General features: G+C 39.9%; 1 protein-coding gene across 1 annotated transcript in view; it reads right to left on the minus strand.

Annotated features, from left to right (window-relative positions):
- Col24a1 (collagen type XXIV alpha 1 chain) overlaps positions 1-23,198 on the minus strand; it is a 219,571-nt gene that overhangs the window by 108,035 nt on the left and 88,338 nt on the right. Inside the window, exons 22-23 of the mRNA XM_075981154.1 lie at positions 22,711-22,755; positions 2,676-2,729 (exon numbers count right to left, since the gene is read on the minus strand). Coding sequence (XP_075837269.1) covers positions 2,676-2,729; positions 22,711-22,755 — 99 coding nt within the window. The remainder of the gene's footprint in view (positions 1-2,675; positions 2,730-22,710; positions 22,756-23,198) is intronic.

The following is a 23,198-nucleotide window of genomic DNA, read 5'->3' on the forward strand; positions in this document are numbered from 1 at the left end:
CATATATTAAGAACTTATATTACATACAAAGTTAAACTTGCATTCTCCTCTCAAATAACTATAGATTGGTTATTAGCAGAGGTGAAATAATTAGAGGGAAACTGAACTGTATACTGTGAATAGTTCTCACACAGGAAGGGTTAGAGAGATGTAGATGGCTTCCTACGAGGAGGGGAAATTATGTAATAGAGTCTGTGAACAAAAGCCTGGGATGGGAGAGAATATGTTAGACGAGGTGCATGAGCGTGAGACTGAACACAGGGACAGATGTTTAGTAAATGAGTTCGAGGAAAGAGAGAGTAATTTGGAAGCTTAGTTTTCTGGTTCAAAACTGGAAGAATTATGGATTGGTTTTTCTGATCATACTTCTGCATGGCCCACTTCGTACTTGCTTTTCAGATTACATCTTTGCAGCCAGAAGGGTACCCTACCCTTTACAAATTAGAAACAAATACGTAATTAGTCATACTTAAACATCTTTAGGAGATTCATTAGAGGTAATGTGTTATATTTTTGAATACATTTTCCTTTTACCAGCATATGTTCTTTGTACAAAGTAATAATTTTTATCACTACATTTCCAAAATGCACATAGTATACCATGGCCACATGCTCGAACTTTCTTACTGTTTCTTGTGTTTCCTTCCCCTTTTCCTCCTACATCCCTGGTGGGCTCTCTTCTACTCCTACTAAATTCCACACTTGAGAGAAACCATGCTTTGGTTATCCTTTCCAACCTGGCTTATTTCTCTCTCTCTCTCTCTCTCTCTCTCTCTCTCTCTCTCTCTCTCTCTCTCTTCTTTTTTTCTTTTTCTTTTTTTTTTTTTGATTTTTCGAGACAGGGTTTCTCCGTAGTTTTTGATTCCTGTCCTGGAACTAGCTCTTGTAGACCAGGCTGGCCTCGAACTCACAGAGATCCGCCTGCCTCTGCCTCCCGAGTGCTGGGATTAAAGGCGTGCACCACCACCGCCCGGCCTGGCTTATTTCTCTTAACATGATTATCTCCATTTCCAGTAACTACTTGCAAATGCTATAATTTCGTTCTCTTTTATGTGTATTTGAGATTCTAAATGTCTCTTGGATGCACATATCTTTCCCTATATTTGGAATAATTTTTTTTGCACAGCTTGAGCAAGGAGATTTCTTGTGCCTGTAGTGCATAGTTCAGCTCTTTATCTACTTTGAGAATCTTTGTTTTCCCCTCATGACCGTGTCCCAAAGCTCTTGAAAGCCATGGTCATTCACGGTCATGACTGCTTTTCTTTCCTTTGCTGCCTGAATGCAATCATTCCTTATTCATACTTTCAATCTGTGGAACGTTTTTTCCTGTTTACTCTAATTTAATGGTTGTGCTTTCCATAGCTTAAAATTTTGCTTTACGGTGCCCTTTATTACCAAAGTTCCTGTTTTCCCCCCGAATTTATTTATCTACTACATTTGTCATCCTTACTACTAAATCTCTACTCTAAATCTTGAATTGACTGTCTTCCCTCATTTTCTGTTTGTTTGACTCCCCTTTGAGGTCACTGGTCACTCTCAAAAGTAAACAACTTTTGAAAGCTTTGTGCAGCATTTCAACCACTACATTATTTTTGGATTCAGTTATTGAGGAGCTGTTAGCTTTTGTGGGAGTCATATTGCCTTGTCTTTCCATTTGTCTTGTGTTTCTATGTAAATATTTTTGCCTTTGTTGGGATATCCCTTCTGATATTATGTTAAAGTCTTCTTAGTGGGTAACTTTATCTTGAGCTCTCAAACTCCACCACTACTCAGAGGAGAGGAAGTAGATGACAGCAGAACAATACAAAAACAAACCAGATATTGAAACCCAGCAAAAACCCAACTAGAAATGTCAACAGATTCCCTTAAGGAGAGAAAAGAAAGGAGCTAAGATACCTACAGACTAAGATGAGGATTGAAAAGCTATTCAAGTTAACATTATTAATGATTAAGTAATAAAATGAAGGTGGGCAGTGAGTGAAAAGACAGATTAAGCGACAATGGAAAGAGAGAAAACATATGTGTTGCCCGCAGAAGAAAAGATACTAAGGGTAAGTAAACACAATAAGAGAAGCACAGGGCAAAACCAAATACTCAGAGAGAAAAGAAAACCAATCAGTAGTTCCTCCTTGCTGAGGAGCAGAGAATGAAGACACTCCTTCTGCAGTTTACTTGGTATTGGGAACGGGACTTGGGGGTATTGAGTAGTGTTCTTTCTCCAGCAGATAAGCTATAGCAGCTCAAACAAGGCTATTTTCAGGCTGACCCCATTGGGCCTTTTATGGGTTCGATAGCTGCTGCTGTGATCTCTATTAGGTTAAAGTATTGCGAGCGCACAGGACCAGCCATACAGGAAAGCAGGACCCTCCTTCAGCTTTGCTGCCATTTGAGCCTGTGGCCACCTGGCTGGATGGTCCCTGGTGCCAGAGGCACTCTATTCCTGCAGTCACGAGTATGGGAAATGTCCAAGCAGCTTCTGTGTGTTCACCAAGGGTCTCTGGGACTCTGATGTTCTGCTGTAGGTGTGTGGACACACAGAAAAGTGCTTAGTGCCTCTAACTCTCCACCCTCTAGCCCCCTACCAGGACAGTGAGTGCGTTCTAATCAGTTAACATAAAATAAGGTTGAAGTTAGCTGGGAGTTCTTAATACAAAATAAAATAACAAAGGAATTACCTTTTCACCCACGCTTCCAGTTATTCCTACTTCTCCGGGTAAACCAACAGGTCCCTTGTTAAAAAAAAAAATAACAGAAAGTATGTATACATTACATCACTCTTGTAGCATGCTGGTTTTAAATCTCCTATAATTACTGTTTCTATCTACTTCATCCTAATTTGTCTGGGGGTGGGGAAGGGAATTCGTTGTAGAATTGATTCATAGCCTAGGATTTCACATTAGAATTAATTGATTCAGTCAGTCAAAAATATCTAAATGAAAACTTAATGCATAACAGACACCTTGTTGGGAGACAAAGCAGTCTCTGTGCTTATGACCTAATAACCAACAGGATGCTATAACTATATCTGGGCTTTCATATCTACTTGTTGTAGATATGTTACCATGAAATCATTTTTGTGATTACTTTCTTTGAAAGTATCTTAATACCCATTCATGCTCATTTATTTTTTTCAGTTATATAAGGATTTGATGTCTGTTCTGAGTGGCACTGGCTGCTGATGTAAGACAGATCCAGGCCCTGTCTTGCTGTCATAGTTAGCTTCAGCTATCAGTTTGACACAATCCACAGTCACTTGGGCAGAGGGAACTCAATTGAGGAATTACCTCCATATGCTTGGCCTTCAGGCATGTCCATGGGGGCATGTTCTTAATTGTTAATTGATATGGTAGTAGGGGTAGGACTGGGCTGTATAAGAGAGTTAGCTGAGCAAGCCTGAAAAACCAAGCCAGAAAGCGACCTTCCTCCATGGCTACTGCTCCAAGCTCCTGTCCTGGCTTCCTTTGATGATGGGACTAAAAGTTGCATATTAAATAAGCTCTCTCCTTTCAGGTTGCTTTTGGTCATGGTGTTTAATACAGTAACAGAAATTAAACTAGGAACACTTGATGAAGCGAGACATCTTGTAACATGGAAGGAAAACCATTAACAGTTATAAGTTATGACATAGCTCATAAAGGAAATAATTACAATGCCACAGAATGAAAGAGAAGGCATTTTAGCAGGGAGAGTCTGGGAAGGGATGAAGCCAAACATTTAATCTGTAGCTTGAGTAGGAAGAGATCAGCCAGCAAAATGAAGAAGAGAGCAGGGATTCCAGGCTAGCATACAGCCTGGGTGAGGAACACAGTCATGGGGACAAATGATGGACTTGGGCTCTCGCTGTGTCTGTATTGTGTATACTTATTATTCCTTCTTTAATTGATATGGATAGCAAAAGAACAACATAGAGTAAGTGTTCGAGCAGGAACACATTTTCACTCTTTCTTCAATTGCAAGGAATTAATAATTTTTTTACTTTTAAGAACACATGAAATTTTTCAATAGCTACCAAGTATAGAACCTGCCTAGATAGCATTTTATATAATATATATTTATAAATGCAAAGCAGTGAACCACGACCAATGGGTGACTGGGCTGAAACTAGCTTAGTATGATTTTATCCATCCACGCAAGCCCATAGATCTGTTTCCATATCTAGTGGGTTGATTGTCACATGATCCTGGATACAGCAACATGTACTAGGTACTTTGTGTGTGAGCGTGACTTCATCACCACAACCACTGACTTTGGTGGTGTCAATTGGAGTCTCCTGTGACAGACTCAGTAGATGAGTTTAGCAGAGGAGATGAAACTGTATGTGGAAGCTTAGGCTATTATTGAGTGCTTAGAATCTTACTATTCCAGTAGGCGTGGATTGTGTTTTATTTTGAAAACTTAATTTTTACATTCTTAACAATGCACATTTTTTTCATCTTTTCTATTTGGATCTTTAACCCATCTGGAGTCTCATTGTCACAAGACTTAGGATGAGGCAGGGATTGTGCTTCTGTCCATGTAGTGACTCAGTCCTCACACAACATATATAAATGTGTATATATATATATATATATATATATATATATAGTATATATACACACATATACTTATATACACATATATACGTACATATATAATGTGAATATGTATGATATAAATATATAAATTGCTGCTGTCCTCTATTGATTTGTGGACCATTCTTAGGCATAGCTTATTTCTCATATTTCTATTGTATTCCAATGCTGATTTTTCTGTTTTTTTCCCTTTATAAATTTCTCACTTGCCTTTTTTTTCAAATGCTTCTATATCTGTGTTTAACTGTACTTATCAAAATAAGTAATCCAAGGGAGGTTTGAGTTACTCCTAACAGCTGAGACACACAGGCTTTAAATCCATTTGGTCTTTTAGTCTATATCAACATTTAATATGAAACAACCAACACATTTGGCAATAGTGGGTGAATCCATTTTTATATGAAACCCATCACATTTTCATTAAATTTAACATGCTACCAATGCACCTATACTTTTATATTTCTAAAAAGAAAAATTCCAATAAGCAAATGCAATTCGTCAGTGATTTAAGAAATATTCCATTTTCAAATGTTATTATGAAAAAAAGGCATGCTGAGTTGTGTTATTCAAAATGTTCACTGATGATTTCTATAGAGCAATTACACATCCCTGTGCTATTTCTGTTAGGCTTACCACGCTTCTCGTCATGGGAAGAAAATTACTGTCCATCCCGCTAATACTAGGCTTCTTTATGTAGCTTATTTAGAACAAAGAGAAGAGGTGAGGACATGACATTTGTCAAACTGCTTTTTAGAGGTCACAAACTAACTATGATCCAAAGAGGCTCTTTGTGAGCCTGAGCCCTAGGATCCAGATGGCTTGGAACAGACACAGGCAGTTCCCAGAGGTTAGGCAGCAAGTGAGAAAGAAATGTTTGCTATTGCTAACCATTGATATTTTGAACCTGTGTTTCATCACAGAGTAATTTAGTTATTCTGACTGAGGCAGGGTACAAAGTCAGTAAGATATGGTGCTTGTTTACATGAGAAACCTCACTCCTTCCTGTCCCATGTAACAGCAGTCCCAAGGGAGTGGGGAACTACTTCAGTTAAAAAGCTTTCTTAATCACCTTAGACACATAAGTAACAAAAACTCTTCATCATCTTACAACAGTCAATTTTGTCTTAATTTTGATCCAGTGGCTAATATTTTCCTAAAGATACAATGAATTAAATCATGCTTTGACATAAGGTTGGAAAACTTGAATCTAGCTCAGATCATTTATGCAAAAAAAAATGTCTTTCAGAAATGGTCGTAATTACCAGAACAATGCAGCATGCACACCACTAACAAGGCAACCACCACCCACAGTAATAGTAAAATGAACAAGAAGAGGATCTGAATAAAGAGTATTTGGAGGTGAGAAGAGAAAACAAAATAAAGAGTTGTTTTGGAGGAGAGTGGGAATGTGCAAAGAAAGCCAAGGAGCAAAGGTTCAAGGGAAGAAAAGCATCATTGTTAAGGAATAACTTTGAGGGAGTGACGGAATTTGACTTTGTAGGGTCAATGGTGACGTCTAAGGACATTGTTGGTAGCTTCTGCATGTTTGGACGTGACTGCTGAAGGGTTAACAGTGTCCATGTGAAGGAAGCAAGGAAAACAGCTTGTGTAGTCAACTCTCTTGAGAAGTTTGGCAGCCGAAAGGAGACAGGATTACTATTGGAGACCATAGCTTGTAAAATTATTCTATTGAGAACAGAATTTCTGCTCTGCCAGAAAACTGAGAGAAAGTTCATCCACGACAGAGGTACACTGCTGAGCAGAAAGCCATGATACTTAAGATGTATTTCCCCAAAGCTTCACAGAGTGATTTAAAAAAAAAAACCTGATATGGGAGCCTAACCCACCATAAGTGGGTGGGACCAATACATCTGTAATTGTAAGGCAATGCTGGCGGGTTTAATCTCCCCCCATGGGCTATCTCCTCGCCAGCTCCCCATCTCTAAACAGTCTCCTTGCACTGAAAATTCTTTACAAGCCATAAACTCATGCTAGGAGATGTGTTTTAGTCAATGACTTCTATATGGTTCTCTTTATCATCATCATCTTCTTCTTCATTATCACTATTATTATTGCAAACACTTTCCAAAAGCAAAAGTCACAGAGCCCCTGACTTATTTTTGTATTCATTCAAGAAACAGGCACCCCATATAAGTGCAATCTAGGACAAGATACAACTCAGAACCAAGAACAAATGTGTTTTCAGTTTTCAAGCGCTCAAAGGCTAACTGGGTATAAGTGGGCATAGCTGCAATTCATTTCAATTGATTACCCATGGGTACCAGAATAGAAAATGAAACTATCCCAACATTGTTCCTTTCTATTCATTCTTTTTCATCAAAAAAAGGTCTGGGGAAAATGTCCACAAGTAAAATGATGATGCTGGATTCCTGTCTCACATTCTGTATAAAATTCATCTCCAAATGAATTAAAGGAAGGCCTCCATGAGACCTGAAATTTGGAAACAGTGATAGGAAAAAGTAGGGGAAGCCATTCGGGGAACGGACATGGCCAAAGACCTTCTGGACAGGATCTTGCTGCTCAGGAGGTAATGTCAGCCACTGAGAACTGGGAATTCATGTAACTAGAATGTCTTTGCACAGCAAAGGAGACGGCTAAACCAGTGGACAGTTAGCTTACAGAAAGAGAAATCATGTAGGAGGGACACTCTCCACCATCACAGCTTTCATATTGCTGACTTAGTTCACACATCATATAATCTCCTTAAAGTAAATGACTTAAAATAATAAACCCTTACTTTACCACCCTTCCTTCCTTCTTTCCTTCCTTCCTTCCTTCCTTCCTTCCTTCCTTCCTTCCTTCCTTCCTTCCTTCCTTCCTTCCTTGAGAAGTCAAATCAAAAGTTTTATTTTAAAGAAAGAAGAAAAGGTGTGTTTTGAATGACGGGAAGCAGAGGTCCCCCTCAGGCTTCCAAAGTCAAATGTACAAACTATTCTTCTCTCCCTCTCTGGACAGTGGCAATTAGGACCTGACCCCAACCTGGGGCCACTACCCCATGCTGACTCTGCATGTCCTGAGAACCCTAAATTCCACAAGTCACTATCTCCTCTTCAAATGGCTGTGCCCTTTAAGACAACTCTCTTGAAGGAAAGGAAAAAAATGACAGAATTTTTCGGAAGCATTCTCCCTGGAGGCCTGACTAGGGCTGGCTCCTGGAATTTGTTTAGCTCAGCACTTTAGCTAAGCACGGTTTCTTGTACCCCTGTTTCTGTAGGTCAGAAACTATGGGGTAGCTATGGACTGTATCAACAGCTCTGGCTCAGAACTCTGACATAATTGCAGTCAGAATGAGATGAATGAATTTATGTCTCTTATAACCTAGTGACACACTGTCATGCCAACCACATCACATACATTAACAGTGTCTCAGTCCACCTTTCATTGTCTCTCTCTCTCTCTCTCTCTCTCTCTCTCTCTCTCTCCCCTTTCCCCCCCTCGCATACGTGCACAGAGGGCAAGGAAATGGTCTGTCTCTATTCATCTCCGCCTCATGCCTTTAAGACAGATTCTCTCTCTAAGGCTAGGCTGGCCGCCCAGTGAGATCCCAGGATTCCTGTCTCTGCTCCCCAACACTGGGATCACAGGCATGCATAGCCATACTCAGATTTTTATTTTCAACCTGGGTGCCGGAGATTTGAACTCAGGTCCTTCTGCTTTCACAGTAAGTACTCCTCCCCACCTAGCCACCTCCCCTTCCTCAAGGACATTCTCCATCCCCAAAGAAGAAAATTAAAGCACTCTTCTCTGAGGAAAGAATAGCAAAGGTTCATCATGCATTTTTAATCAGTCATAATGACTAAATTCTATTGTTGGTTAGTTTTGAAATTATATTAAGCTTACTTTAATTCTTACTAATTATTTACTTCCTGTAGTCTTTTTTTCAGTTGAACGCATCTATAGGAACCTCTAAATTATTGCCTAGTGATGTCCACTTTTCCATAGATGAGATGCGTAACGGTTCAGTATCTATAATGTTTAAAGTAATATACTAAACAATTTAGAGTTAATGAACACCAAGGTAAAGCAGATAACAAAAACTGGCCAGAGATAAAATGATATGGAATTCCAGCAAAACCGGGAGTCACAACACATAATATTGGCTTCTCTTTGACATTTTCCCTGGAACACAGCTGTACCTACTTGCTTATCAACCCTCCCTGCAGCTTTTTCACGATGTAGGTATACTCTAGTGCAAAACAGACCATATGGCTCACACGGCTCAAATCCATTCCGCTGTGTATTTACTGGAATGCAAAACAGTTGTGGGAGGCAGTTTCCTCACGTTTAGGAAATACCAACCACATATGCCTGTTGGCAAAGAATGCCCATCGATGATTTGGTAAGCGCAGCACCTCATCTAACATACAGCGAGGAACAGGGCAGCATCTTCAGCTAGAACATGTTCTGCTTGGGAGCTAAAAAAGCCATGTAATAATTGAAACCATTCCATTTTCTGCAAAGCAGGGTATGTAATGGTCTATTTAAAGATTTTGTTAACTGAAGCCAAAATGTGAAAGGCCAGAGAGCCTGATGTGGAATAAATCAACTTTTAAAATCAAGAAATATTATTTTTCCTCCTAAAGTCAGTAAAAACTTAAAAATGTTCTATTTCTATTTTCCTTTTTAGTAACCACATCCTACTGATTCACTTGAAGCGTAATATAACATTAGAATATTTCCTGGTTGAATGAGGTGCTGTACATGTTCCGATACTTAGCAAAGTATACTTCAAAAACTACTGTGTCTTAGAGAGTGTCTCAGATGCCTCATGGGAACTCAAATCTTCAACATGTAAATGACTGTGTAACAGGATGAAGGATTGCAGACCTCAGAGCTTTGGGAATTTATGCCAAAATACAGTTTACAGAGAAAATTCCCTAGACTTGTTCTCTGTTGCTTCTTAGATACCTATGACCTTTAATATTTGTATCAGTGTTTGTATTTCCCTTTCAAACCGCATAAACTACTGAACTGAAGAAAATCACTGATATTTGAACACTTTTTACCTTGAAAATGGCAACGTTGTATATCAATCAAGTGGGGACTTTGGGTGACCAGAGAACCAGAAGTTCAGTCACACATGAAAAAGAAATCCATTTCCAAGCACTACATGGGGACGCGTGTTCTCACAGAACTATTTCTCTGCATCAGGTCTTCACCTTTCATGCCTTTGTCCTGGGAGGCGGCCATATAATCTGTTGTCCATTTAGACAGAATGGAAGGGGGTGGATAAGAAAAGACCATGTCCTCTAGCTGAGTATCACAGCAGAATTCCTATTTTCTTTTCTTTTTTGGGTATGTGTGTATATGGAGGCACTTGGGCCCATGCGCATGGAGAGGCCAGAGGTTGAGGTTTGGTGTCCTCCCTTCTCTGTCCTCCCACCTTTATTTGAGACAGGGTCTCTGAGAGTGGTCATCAACTGGCTAAACTGGCTGGTCAACAAGCTTGGGGGAACTACCTGTTTCCTCCCCATCCGAGGTAAGGCTAAAGACACACCTTGCTGTAGCTGGTGCTTTTCACATGAGTGCTAGAGATTCGAACACGTGACATGTCCCTGTAGGGCGAGCACTTTACCAACAATGCCATCTCCGCAGTCTGAGAGTTCCTTATTTATTTATCTACTTTTATGTGTATTGGTGTTTTGCCTGAATGTATATCTAAGCACCATATACATTCCCTGTGCCCACAAGAGGTCAGAAGAGGGTGTCAGACACCCTGGTACTGTGAGTGACAGAGAGTTGTTTGCCACCATGTCTATACTGGGAATAGATTCTGATCCTTTGGAAGAACAGCCAGTGCTATTAACTGCTGAGTCATCTCTCCAGCCACAAGATTCCTTTTTAAAATATGATGAGTATGAAACACCACTGAAGGATGTTCCCAGATGAAAATATGGGCCTGGGGCCAGGAAATCCCTGAATATCAGGAAAAAGTGGTAACTAAGACACAGCACATAGAAGAGCTACCCTCGAGAGCGCATGTGGATGAAGGAAAAGACAAGGACAACAAAGAAGGGAGCACTTCTGCATTGCTGGTGGGAATGCATGCCGGTACAGCCCCTTTGGATGTCAGTGTGGTGGTTTCTCAGAAAATTAGGAAACAACCTTCCTCAAGACCCAGGAATACCACTTTTGGGTATATATCCAAAGGATGCTCAATTGTGCCACAACGATATGTGCTCAGCTATGTTAATAGCAGCACTGTTTGTCATAGCCAGAACTTGGAAACAACCCAAATGCCCCTAGACTGAAGAATGTACAAGGAAAATGTGGTACGTTTACACAATGGAGTAGTACACAGCAGAAAAAAATAACAACATCTTGAATTTTTGTAGGCAAATGGATGGAGCTAGAAAACATCATTTTGAGTGAGGTAACCCAGACCCAGAAAGACAATTATCACAGGTACTTACTCATAAGTGGTTTTTAAACAAAGCAAAGAAAACCCAGTCCACAAACCACAATCCCAGAGAATCTAGACAACAATGAGGACCCTAAGAGAGACATACATAGATGTAATCTACATGGAAAGTAGAAAAAGATAAGATCTCCTGAGTAAATTGGGAGCATGGGGACCTTGGGAGAGGGTAGAAGGGGAGGGGAGAGCAAGGAGGGGAGCAGAGAAATATGCAGAGCTCATTAAAAATAAAAAAGAAAGAAAGTGACCTGACAAAGGGAGAATAATGTCTATTCTTGTTTTCAACAGTTTTCCCTCAGACCTCTGATTTTAGGATAATTTTAAGGTGAATACCTGAAGTGTTTTTTGATTATTTAATTATCAGTTTCCAAATAGCCAGGCTTTTGATAAATCATTCATATTTTCAAATGAAATCTCTAAGCTCAGAAGTTATTCTGTGGACATTACAACTTGGGGCAAACAACTTTCTTTTGTTTGACTAGATTCATAACATGCTGGTATACGGGGAGGTGGGACATAGTTGGAGGAAGGCCACTGAGGAAGTCTTGGATGTATCTTGTGCTGTTCTCTTCCTGGCCCCCTTCTCTGCTTGTTGTCTACCAAGACATCAAGAACAGCCCAGAACATGCCGCCATTGCCACAGTGCTTGGCACAGATAATGGGTTCAGCCTTCTTAAACTGTGAGCCAAAAAAAGAATTTCCTCTATTAAATGTTTCTTTTGGTATTTGGCCAAGGTGACACAAGCGTCTGGCTAGTATGTTTGCTTAATCCACCACCACGGGAGAAGACATGACTTTAAGTTTATCAGTCAGAATATTCTAGAAGTAGAAAGAACACTCCATCTCTTATGTCTAGCATACTTCCTAGAGTACAGAGATGACTAAATCAATAGTTCCTAGAATACAGAAGATAATCAAGCCCTTTGACTAAATCAGTAAACAAGCAGAGTGGTGGACACAGATGCAAACCACCACATCCTTCTATAAGAAATGACTCATTACTCATTTAACCAGCACCTTCCAGGTGAGGTCTCAGCAGACAGACAGACATCCAAGCCTGATGAAATTACAAGTAGAAAAGACTGGCCATTTGAGCTCAATGTGTAACCACACTGATGGGTCATATATTACCTAGAGCTCACCAAAGAGATGGTTGGGCAATTTTCTCTTTTGATGGGAAGGTGGAGAAAACTATGCCAAAGTTCTTGTTTTTTTTTTTTTAAATCACACTGAACAAACTCAAGAGAAACTTAGACTTCAAACAGACAAATTTGATGTGCTGAGGTCAGGAACCTGGTTCAGGGAAAACTAGACTCTGACCTTGAGATGAGGACATCTAGACAGAGGTCCTTGAAGAGCTCGAACCATTAGACCCTAACTATTCTAGTTTGTAGAAGTGGCCTGTCCTTTCTCATTGCAAATTAGCACTGTCCCCCAGCATGCACCCCCTTTAAGAACACACATACCCTGATTGAGATTTTAATATTGCTCTCTAATTTCTAGATGGCAGTCACATGGCACCTAGGGTGTTTCTGTCACAGACGGAACAGGCCATATTCTAGAGAATAAAAGGTCTAGCTACTGTATACTGATAGCAGCAGGAGGTTAAGCCCAGGGCCTTATCTCACAGGTGCTTCTCCAACATGACATAAATAAAATTAGTTATGGGAAAAATTAATTTGTTATCTGGGTAAGTTTTTTTCTCATTTCTATGACCAGATACATGTCAGGAAGCAACAAAAGGGGCCGAGGGTTTATTTTTGCCTCATGCTTGAAGATATAGTTCACCATAGAGGAAAAGGCATGACAGTATTTTGTGGAAATGTATGACTTGTACTCTTGACATTCTGGTGAACCTATAAGAAGAAGAGGAGGAGGAAGAAAAAGAAGAGGAGGAGGTAGCATTGGCCACTGGCTATAACCCATAAGGTTTTCTCCCAGTGAGCCACTCCCTTCAGCTAGAACCTGCTACCTTCTAAAGGTTGCACAGCCTTCAAGACAATGTCAAGCAGTTGAGCATCAAGTGTTCAAATACATGAACATTTTGATGTTTTGATGTTTCTGAACACCAAAAATATACTATCCAAATATTACTTCACAACCAAAGAAAGATAATTAAAAATGTCATAAAAATGATTGTTTTATTGAGTCAACAAATATATTTGAAAGCATAATACTACGCATCACACCAAAGAATACATATTGTTTGCATGGTCAGTTCAGTTCAGGCTATAGACAGATATTTCTTAATTTTACAGGTTCCCGAGTGATTGGAGGGTTCTGTTTGGGGCTGTAGAGCTTCTACTCCAGGCTCTTGCCATATGAATACATAAAGTTCCCCCACAAAGGGTCACTCAATATGCTGCCAAGTATCGAAGCAGAAATGTCAACCTCTGACATTTCCCCATCAACTCTCTGATTTCTCTTCTCTATGCTCAAATGTGCAACCAGGAAAAGAAAATCCCAGATTGAAGCTTTACTCCAGGCAGGTCTGGCAATGATCAGGAAGCTATGCCTGGAATGTCCTCTGAGCAGATCCGCCAGTCCCACTTCTGCTATGGGGAACAGGAGACAGGAAAGGTCACTCATGCTGCACTGAGCTTGCCTGGCAGTGTGGCTGGTGACGGGTCCCTTGGTAACAAATCAAAGGTGATAATGTGAATATCGACAGAGTGGCCGCCTATCTTTATTGAACTTAGGCTATTTTTTAAAAAGTAAGTTGGATGAGAAATAAAAGGAATTCTCCTGCAGCGACAACTGTGTTGCAATAACATCTACACTGTGTGGTCTCCCTGAGACTAACAGCTAGCAGGCCCACTCACATGGAGGGATGTGTACTTAACGCACAGAGATTTTTTTTTTCATACATGAAGAAGAAAATGAAATCCGGATGTCTTTCCAGGCTATCCCTATAGGAAATGTGACTTTTGTGAGTTCTATGCAAAGACACAACCAGAGTGAGAAAAATCTGCCAGCTCCTGATTCCTCTCACTCCCACTGACCCCAAATCATTCTAGCTAAAAATGGGGGAACTGGCAACACACAATGCCACCTACTAATGCTAAGATTTGAGTTCCAGCTTTCTGCTTAAATTCTGAAGAAAGTCATCGAACCACTTTTGGTCTCACCTTTCCACTCTGAAAAACCACATGAGCAAGACCCTCCCTTTATAACACCCAACTTTAAAATCCGACTTAACCACAAAGAATACCATGAAGGTACTTAAGAAACATTAAATTCTTTTTTCAACACCCAAGAAAGAGATGTACATTTTTGAAAGAAATAGAAATTTAACTTTTCTTAGCAAGGAGTTTTATCCAGTGTTCTGAATCCACAGGATCACCCAGAACCGATTTACCAATCACCTCTACAGCAGGCAGCTGTAGCCTCTGAAAGATCACTTCCCCTTAAATGCCTAAACTGGCATCCTAATCTTGTAGGAGGGCTTTGAAGTGGGCTCAGTGTCCTGTGTAGCTTGATCTCTTCCTTGCATATGTAAATGACCATAAATATTTGTAGAGGGAAGGCACCATGTGAACCACATACTGCTTTCTCAGTTAAAATTACTGAAGTTATGGAAATCCCCACAGTGTATTTACACAAACAAACCCATCCCTTGCTTGTTTGCCTTAAGTTTTAGTAAAACAAGAATGGAAAAGTAGAAGATGCAGAGGGATGAAGTTGTCCTCAAAAGACTTCCTTTTTCCACTCTGCCTTCACAAGTCTTTCTTCAGTTTACTCATGCCCCTGCAGTGGACATTTTCATTGGTCCTGTGATACCGTCAGACCATGTGACTCAGGGGAGTGTGGTAGTTTGAATGTGCTTGGCCCCCCAAAGCTCAGAGAGTGTCACTATTAGGAGGTGTGGCCTTGCTGAGGAAGTGTGTCACTGTGGAGTTGAGCTCAAATCACACTCAGTATCTCAGTCCACTTCCTGATGCCAATACAAAATATCTCAACTCAATAGGAAATATTACACAGAAGGAAAATATTTTATTGTTCTTAGAAATATCTCCTGGTAATAATCTCAAGTGTTTGGTAGATAGAGAGAAAATGATAAATTCTAGTGGCATCATTTGGATTTACATGTGGTCCATAGATAAATGCAAATAAACTCATTATGCTTGCAATTGGTTAAAAAAAAATCAATGAACAGCAGTTACACCACCTGCTAGCTAACTGAATCCATCTTTGGATTTGAAATTAAGATCCAGGGAAATCACATTTGTGTTTATTGCTCTTTTTGTTAATGACAAAAGACAAATGAAGCAGGGTACACATAAGGCAGATGCAATAAAAGCTGGGGTGTCCTAGATAATGGGTAACATTTTAGAGCAGGAAAAGACACACCGCAGCCTGTGGCCCATTCCTGCCAGCTGTCTGTTTTTATAAATAAAGTCTCACTGGAAACAGAGCCAGGCTCATCCATTTTTCATTGCTGTCTGGGACTAGGTTCACACTACATCACTATAGCTAAGGGGATATGACAGGACCCGTATGGTTCAGAACGTCAAACGTACAGCACCTGGCCCTCCACAGAAAAGCTTACTGAGAATCCTTAACAGCTAGGACCTTAGCCCACAAGTTACACTGGCCACAGATAATTTTTCAAAAGGAGAAGCATGGATATTTTTCAGGACCTATTTCCAGGTTGTCATTTGGCCATCATGTCTATGAACAATGTCATTTCAGCAGGAGGCCCCAGCAGCCCTTTATCCCGGACACTGCCATTATTTCCATCCATCTGTCCATTCTTTTTAAACCTAAAGAATCCACATATTTTCTATCTTAGTATTTTCAACAAAAAAGAGATTTTTACCATTGTGCTGACACATAAATATGTATATAAACGAGGACACAATACACTAGTAACACAGCTTAAAGGGAAGACTATCAGAACATCATTCCAACAAAATGCCAGGATCAGACCCCTGCTAGATAAGAACTTCACATACTGTTTCCTCAAAAGCTGTGAGTCATACCATAATGCCCACACCCAAGAAGATGGAAATGTGTTTGCAACCAAAGACAATTTCTCTATCGACACGTATGTTCTTATGAGCTATGCCGTAACTTTTACTTCTTGTTCTTAGAGCGTCTTATGTAACAAAACAGAATTTTCAATAAAGTCACATGCCTACTTATTTTGTCATTGTCTACACCAGAAACCACCTAGGGGCAAAGTCTTATTTAACTGTGTGTCGAGAGCCTAGGCAGTTTGGATGCTCAACTTACTAGACCTGGATGGAGGTGGGGGTTCCTTGGACTTCCCACAGGACAGGGAACCCTGATTGCTTTTCGGGCTGGGGGGAGACTTAATTGGGGGAGGGGGAGGGAAATGGGAGGCGGTGGCGGGGAAGAGACAGAAATCTTTAATAAATAAATTAATTAATTAATTAAAAAAAACTGTGTGTCGAGCACTCAGAAAGTGTTCAATAAGTACTTTTTGATGGCAAATAAATGAAGACTGAAGTTCCATTTTTCTTTGGCTATAAAAGTCCTTCTATTTCTGGAGGCTGAAGAGCTGGCTTGGCCAGCAGTTAAGAGTACATACTGTTCTTGCAGAGAACCTGAGTTCAGTTCCCAGAACTCATTGTTGGATGCTGGTAACTACAGCCCCAGGGAGATCTGATGCCGCTAGTCTCTGCCGGTGTGTGTGCTCACGTGTGCACTCATGCAAGCATACACACACTCAACCAAGCATGAATCTTTAGATCTTTAAAAGATGGACTATTCTTATAAAACACAGAAAGGCAGGTTCACGATGAAGAAAATACTGAGATGCACATCTTTACAATTAGAAAATTATTTCAAGTCACTGGAGAAACAATTTTCTTTACTAATAAGAAACTCATAATTTTAAGGTGCCTATTAGTGATATAAAAATTTAAATATCTGTAGGTAAAGCTGATATGAAACATCTCTTCACCAAAAGCTGTAAACATCAGTGAAAGACGGTGAAACGAAATGGATGAGAACAGGTGGCGCCAGCATGGAAGAGAAGAACCAGCGTTAGGGTGATGTCTAACCAAGCAGTTTACAGATGGGTGGATCCCTGCCTAAGCCCCAGCGAAGCCCCAGCGAAGTTCTTCACGTCTGCCTTTTGAGGTTTCTTGTTTATTTACTCTTCTACTCTATTTTTGGAGACAGGATATTTGCTAGCCCATTCCAGCTGAGGACAGATTTGAAATCCTTGTCCTCCTGCCACCTCCGGAGTGCTACCTTGACATGTGAGCCCCACCACACAGGCTTCCCTTCTAGTGTGTTCTGCCTTCATAGACACAATGCTAGACTTTGTAATGGCTTTTTAGTAATACTCACAACACTGTTTCTACATTTCAAGGATGGTATGCTGTGAATTTGGAAATCCTGCTTCTCAAAGAGGATGGGCTATCTGTATTCTCAAGTAGTAAAAGCAAGCATTTACTAGGAACATGGGAATCTGTTACCCTTTGCTAAGTGGTCCAAGAGTAACCTGGAAACGTTAGAGATAACATCCTGTAGTCCTAACTTCACTGGCTACAGCAAGTTAGTAAAATTGTTAAAAAATATCAACTTTTCAAAATTTAGAATAGGATTTGTTACATTTACCAAGATAGTGCCTGGTGTATCACAAGTTTTCTATAATGAGTATCTGTTTATTTCTTTTTTGATACTCAGTTACAGATCCACCTGAGGATAGCGTGTATTGTGGTATCCACTCTGCAGAGTTTCTTATTACCTAGAGACCCGCCATTCCTGCCACCCAGACTGGCAGATTATTTACAACTGTCCCTAGGCATTGCGTATCTTAGAAACAGGGGAGGCTGGCTGGCGTTTTCTAAGACAATGGCAGTAATATGCAGGACGTGCTAAGGTCAAGTACAATGTGCTGGTAAAGTGTGGCACAACCTTTTCCTCTTTGATTAAACTGTGCTCTCAGCTTCTGGCTTTCTACCTTCAAGGAAACAGGACTGATGATTTAGTAGGTCCTTTTAAAGATGACTATCCTTTCTTTCATGAAAGGAAAAACAAAAGCCTGGAACACAATGAAATGAATTTGTATCAAGGTTAATTCCGTGATAATCCTACCCAGGAACAGCCCTAGTCGTACTAACAAGTGAGGGTTTCTGCTGAACACTTCTGAAAACTCTTCCAGTTCTTTCAAAAATCTTTTCCATTTCTATTATAAATATGTTTCCATATTTCCTGCAAACTAATAATATTTGACAATATTTTAAAAGTGAGTTGCCTGGTTGTCTTAGGATTTTTCTGGGTAAAACTTTGGTTTGCTCTTCCTTTCAAATTTTGCTAAATATTAGGTCAGATCTTCCTAACCCTTGGTCGCCAAGGATGTACATCAAGGACAGGACACATTGGTGGTTACTGTATGAAAAGAACAGGCCTGGAAGCTGAAGGTTGAAATCTCGGATCCTGATCTTCTGAACCACAGCTTACAGCAGACACAAATTGGACACATTTCATGGCAATACAAAAACTTAGGGTAGTCACCTTAAGACTAGAAAATACATCTTTAATAAAGAGATTTTTTTTTTTGGTTTTGGCTTCTCCCTCAGTTTTTATCCCTTTTTGGCTTTGAATGAACGGCTTTGAAGCTGTCCAGGGATCCCCACCAAGGCCTCTGTGATTCTGAGGATTTTATAATGAAAGGCAGAATACTTGTCTTTTCACTAGGCACTTGGCATTTAGCCCAGCAGCACAGAAAGCAGGGGATAGTAAGGCTGCACATAAAATCTCCCTACATTGGTTAAGAAATGTGTGAAGTAAAATTCAGTAGGCTGAGCTACATTATAAGAAATTAATCAGGGTGAGCAGACTATATGACAATCATGAATTTCACCAAGTAGGAAGAAATGTGATAACTGAAAATTAATGCAACCAAGGACACATTATGGAAAATATTTCCAGGTCTTGTATTTAAGCTAAAAGACCACTAAAAGATTCTAGGGGGTCACTGTTGATGTTTTACCAGAGAATCTGTTCTAAGAACAGGCCTGAATGACTTTGGGTATCATCATCAGTAAAAAGAATTCCATAGAAGTTATTATTCTACTCATAGCAATGGCCATTGAAGTCCTTACCCTTAAATGCTCAGTGGTTGAAAGCACCTGGGTTCCCAACACCATGTTAGGTAGCTCATAACCACTTGTAATTCCAGCTCCAGTGGATCAGACATGATCTCCTGGCCACTGAAAACATTTGCAGTCATGGGCAAATGCTCCTCCCACTCAGAAACACACACACACACATAACTCCATTAATCAATAGACGGAGTCTGGTTCTGTTTGCCCAGCTTCAGAAGGATGCACTATGTTCGGAAGAGGGACAGGCTGCCAAGTCGGTAGAAGAGAGGAAAAGCAGGATTATTAAACCTCTCAGAAGAGAGTCACAATTCCTAGAACTGGAATTATTCTTTGACAGCGTATGTCCCAGACGGTTCTGACAAATAACAAACAGTTTAGCAATTTCAAACCGGTTGCATGCCGAGGACTGACCACACTCCTTCCCTGTTTTGTCTGTTCGGATTATTCCTGTAGGACTTAGCTCTGTGTGAGTATTACTAAACTCAGTGCATTTTATTTTTTTTAAGCAAGAATTTTAGCTACTTAAGTGGCAAAGTGTGAATAGTGTTAGAGGTATATTTAAAATATCATAATTCTGAAAACTCCGAGAATAGTAGGGAATACTGAATTCTTGCCCTTGAATCTCCAATAGTGACATGCCAGGAATTTGAAAACACTAAGAACCTTTGGTGATGCATAAATTGTATCACTGCTGATGACTACGTGTAGGTTTTTGAATAAAAAATTAAAAAGAGAGAAATTGGAGACTTACAAGATGCATTTACAGAAACAAAGTTTGTTATTTTTTACTGTAATAATAAATGAAATTGGAAAATTATGGGACACATTTACAGAGTTCAAAGTCTTTGAATCCAAGAAATGACGGGAAGTGCATATGAACATAAAGTGTGGATAACACTACTGATCTTGATGGGCTCGGCAAGAAATTTGTTTCTAAACAGTAACTAGAGAATGAAAAAGCCACTCAACTAAAGCAATTAAATGACTATAAAATTTTTCTCAAGTGAAAACTGAAGCACTACTGTATACTGGGCTATTTAAAATTTTAAACATTGTTGTCGTGAACCGCAGCTATATATTCTGTATCTTTCAAGAGAAGAAGCTCATTTGGCAGCGAAATTCTGAACTAGACGTGTATTCATAGGACCTGAAACTTAAGATAAAATAAAATCTGGGAATTACAGAAGGCCCAAAGTGTTCCTTAGGTAAATTAGATTTGTGACCAGCTCAACAGAGGAAACAATGTTTTATAAAAGAAATTCCTTCATCTCACACCCTCAACGAGGAAAAGAAAATCAGCATTGGGAAGGCACTTTAGTTAGGCAGCTTATCAGTTACTCAGAGGGTTCTCCTCATGACATCAAGGCCAAATTGTTGTTCAGTTAATAATAAAATCTGCTCAAGCCCTATTAAACGTATCTGATGCCCACAGCGCCTTTGCAGGATGCAGGCGGAATGGCTTGTCAGCTAGAATAGAAATGTGAGGGAATGTGAGTGTGGCGAGAAGTGGGGGTTTGGGTCTCGAGAAATTCTGGGTTTGAGTCAAGGTTTAGTTACATAACGTTAATCGGTCATTTCCTAGTCTCTGGTTCCTTTGCTGTAAAAGCTGGAGGTTGAAGAAGCTCTGAGAATTAAATGAATCACAGCATTAGCCGATGCCCGAAACATAGCAAAGGGTCAATAAATGTGATTTTCTATTCCAGTCACAGAAACTTTGCATCCTGGAAGTCAAGCACACTGTGGGCAGCACTGGAAACTACTGGTTCTTAGACTGTGCAGGATAACGCTAAGAAATGACATCATTTATTAATTAGCATTTTAGCTTTGGATCCTGACTGGAATGTTTGTTTGTTTGTGTATGTGTGTGCGCGTGCACGTGCACTGTCTCTTTCTCTCTCTGTCTCTCATGCATGTGTGCGCGCACACACACACACACACACACACACACACACACACACACACGTCCTAAGCAAGTGGATACTCAAATACCATAATTTCATCCTTTGACTAACCATAGAAACAAAAATGCTTCAATCATATCAGACATATTATAAAATCTGATCTAAATACTACACTGGAAAGTCTTTTCTCGGCAACAGCAGATAAAAGCTTACCTTTTGGTGACTGAGGATCCCCTGGAAGTAGGAATGATTCCCGGCAACTTAACTTCCCTATCTACTTTTACAACTATTAGTGGTAAAACTAAGACGTCCAGAGTATTTTTTTTTCTTATTAGAACACCTGGATTAACAATTGTAAACAAGTTAAACTTACAAAATGATTTTGTAGAAAAATCTACTTCCCTTTAAATCTTAAGAGAGGCTAAGGGGGAATTTGCTCACTCAGGCAAATAATCTCACTCACTTGCTTTGTGACAATCAGCCTTGAACACTAAATATTTTCATCCATCTCATGACTCTATTATCTAGGTTTACTTGTTAAAAAACATTTTCTTCTTGTGTGTTTGTGTGTGTGCACAGTTATGTGTATATGCCTTTTGTGGGTGGAGACCAGAGGCTGGTACTAGGTGTCCTCTTCTACTGTTCCTTGCTTTCTTTTTTGAGGCGGAGTCTCTCCCTGATCATACAGCTCACTATTCAGCTAGCCTGACTGGCCAGCACGCTCCCAGGGTCTGGTTTTTAACTCCTAGCTGGGAGATTGCAGATGCGTCCTGACAATCCAAACCCAGGTCCCCGTGTTTGCACAGAAAGCACTTACTGACTGAGACATCGGCCCAGCCCCATAGAAATTATTTTCAGTGGTTTTCCTCATTGTGGAAATAGATCCAAATTAAAATTATTTCTAATACAGACAATATAAATATTATATGTAAGCCATAAGAAGTGGCTTAGCAATGTATAATATTCTTGCAGAGGACCCAACTTCAGCTCCCAGTGCTCTTCCCACGTCTGGCAGGTGACAACTGCCTGTAAAGCCAGCTCTTCTGGCCCCCTTCTGGCCACGGTTGGCACTTCACTCAAAAGCACACTTTTTTTTTTTAAAATAGGAATCCTAAAAAATTACATCGTGCTTTCTGCTACAACAGTAATGAACCTAAACAAAACTGTAATTTGTTAAAATAACTATATACTCTATATATCACGCTTTTGCTTGATTCCTATCATCAAATCTTAAGTCAGATTATGAATGCATCTAATCAGCTTTGAGCTGTTGTTTATTCTTTGAGATAGTGTTTGCTATGAAGATCAGGTTGAGCTTGAACTCAGGAACCTCCTGTCTCACCCCCTAATGCAAAGTGCTGGCATTACAGGCATTTGTCACCACCCTATTTATGTCCCCCTTTTTTAAAGGTCAACTTTAGAGTGAAATCAATGGAACTGAAATGGAATGTCAAGTACTGAAAAGAACAATGCCCCGGGGTCATTAACATAGTTCATATTCACTGAAAACATTCACTCTTTCTTCCTCACATCCCTTGTACTGCAGTTTTTCTTTAATTTTGTCAATAGAACCATAACATATGAGTCTAAATCTGTTGCAGGTAAGCTTTACCAATGCTCACTAACATGATTATGGTTAATAGATCATGGTTAACATAATTCCCAAGAAACACAGCTGGTGAAAATATAAAAATAAAAGCATAAAGCAAGCTTACTGTTTCGCCAATTTTCCCAATATTTCCTTGGTCTCCTACTTCTCCCTGTTGACCAGGAATATAAAATTTCAAAAATGACAGTTTTTCAATAACAATATTCATGACAGGTCATCTGTTTCCATTTTACATAATTACCTAGTTATAACAACAACAAAAACCCAAAGTCTACTTTAGTTATTCCAACTTATTTAGAGTATTTTTGTGAAATGTGGCCTTTTATCCATTTTCATTCCAACAACACTTGTCTGCATATTGAAGTCACATTCCCCTATTCATTACTTCAAGACATTTTAAAGACATATTTAAGGCTGGAGAGATGGTTCAGCAGTCAGGAATACTGGCTGCTCTTGCACAGAACATAGCTCCCTCGTGGTCGCTCACAACCATCTGTAAATCCAGTTCCATGGGCTCCAATGCCCTCTTCTGACCTTCGTGGGCACTGCACATGTGTGGTGCACACAGAGATTCATGTAGGCAAACACCTGTAC

This window comes from Microtus pennsylvanicus, chromosome 7, assembly GCF_037038515.1.
Source record: "Microtus pennsylvanicus isolate mMicPen1 chromosome 7, mMicPen1.hap1, whole genome shotgun sequence".
NCBI lineage: Eukaryota > Metazoa > Chordata > Mammalia > Rodentia > Cricetidae > Microtus > Microtus pennsylvanicus.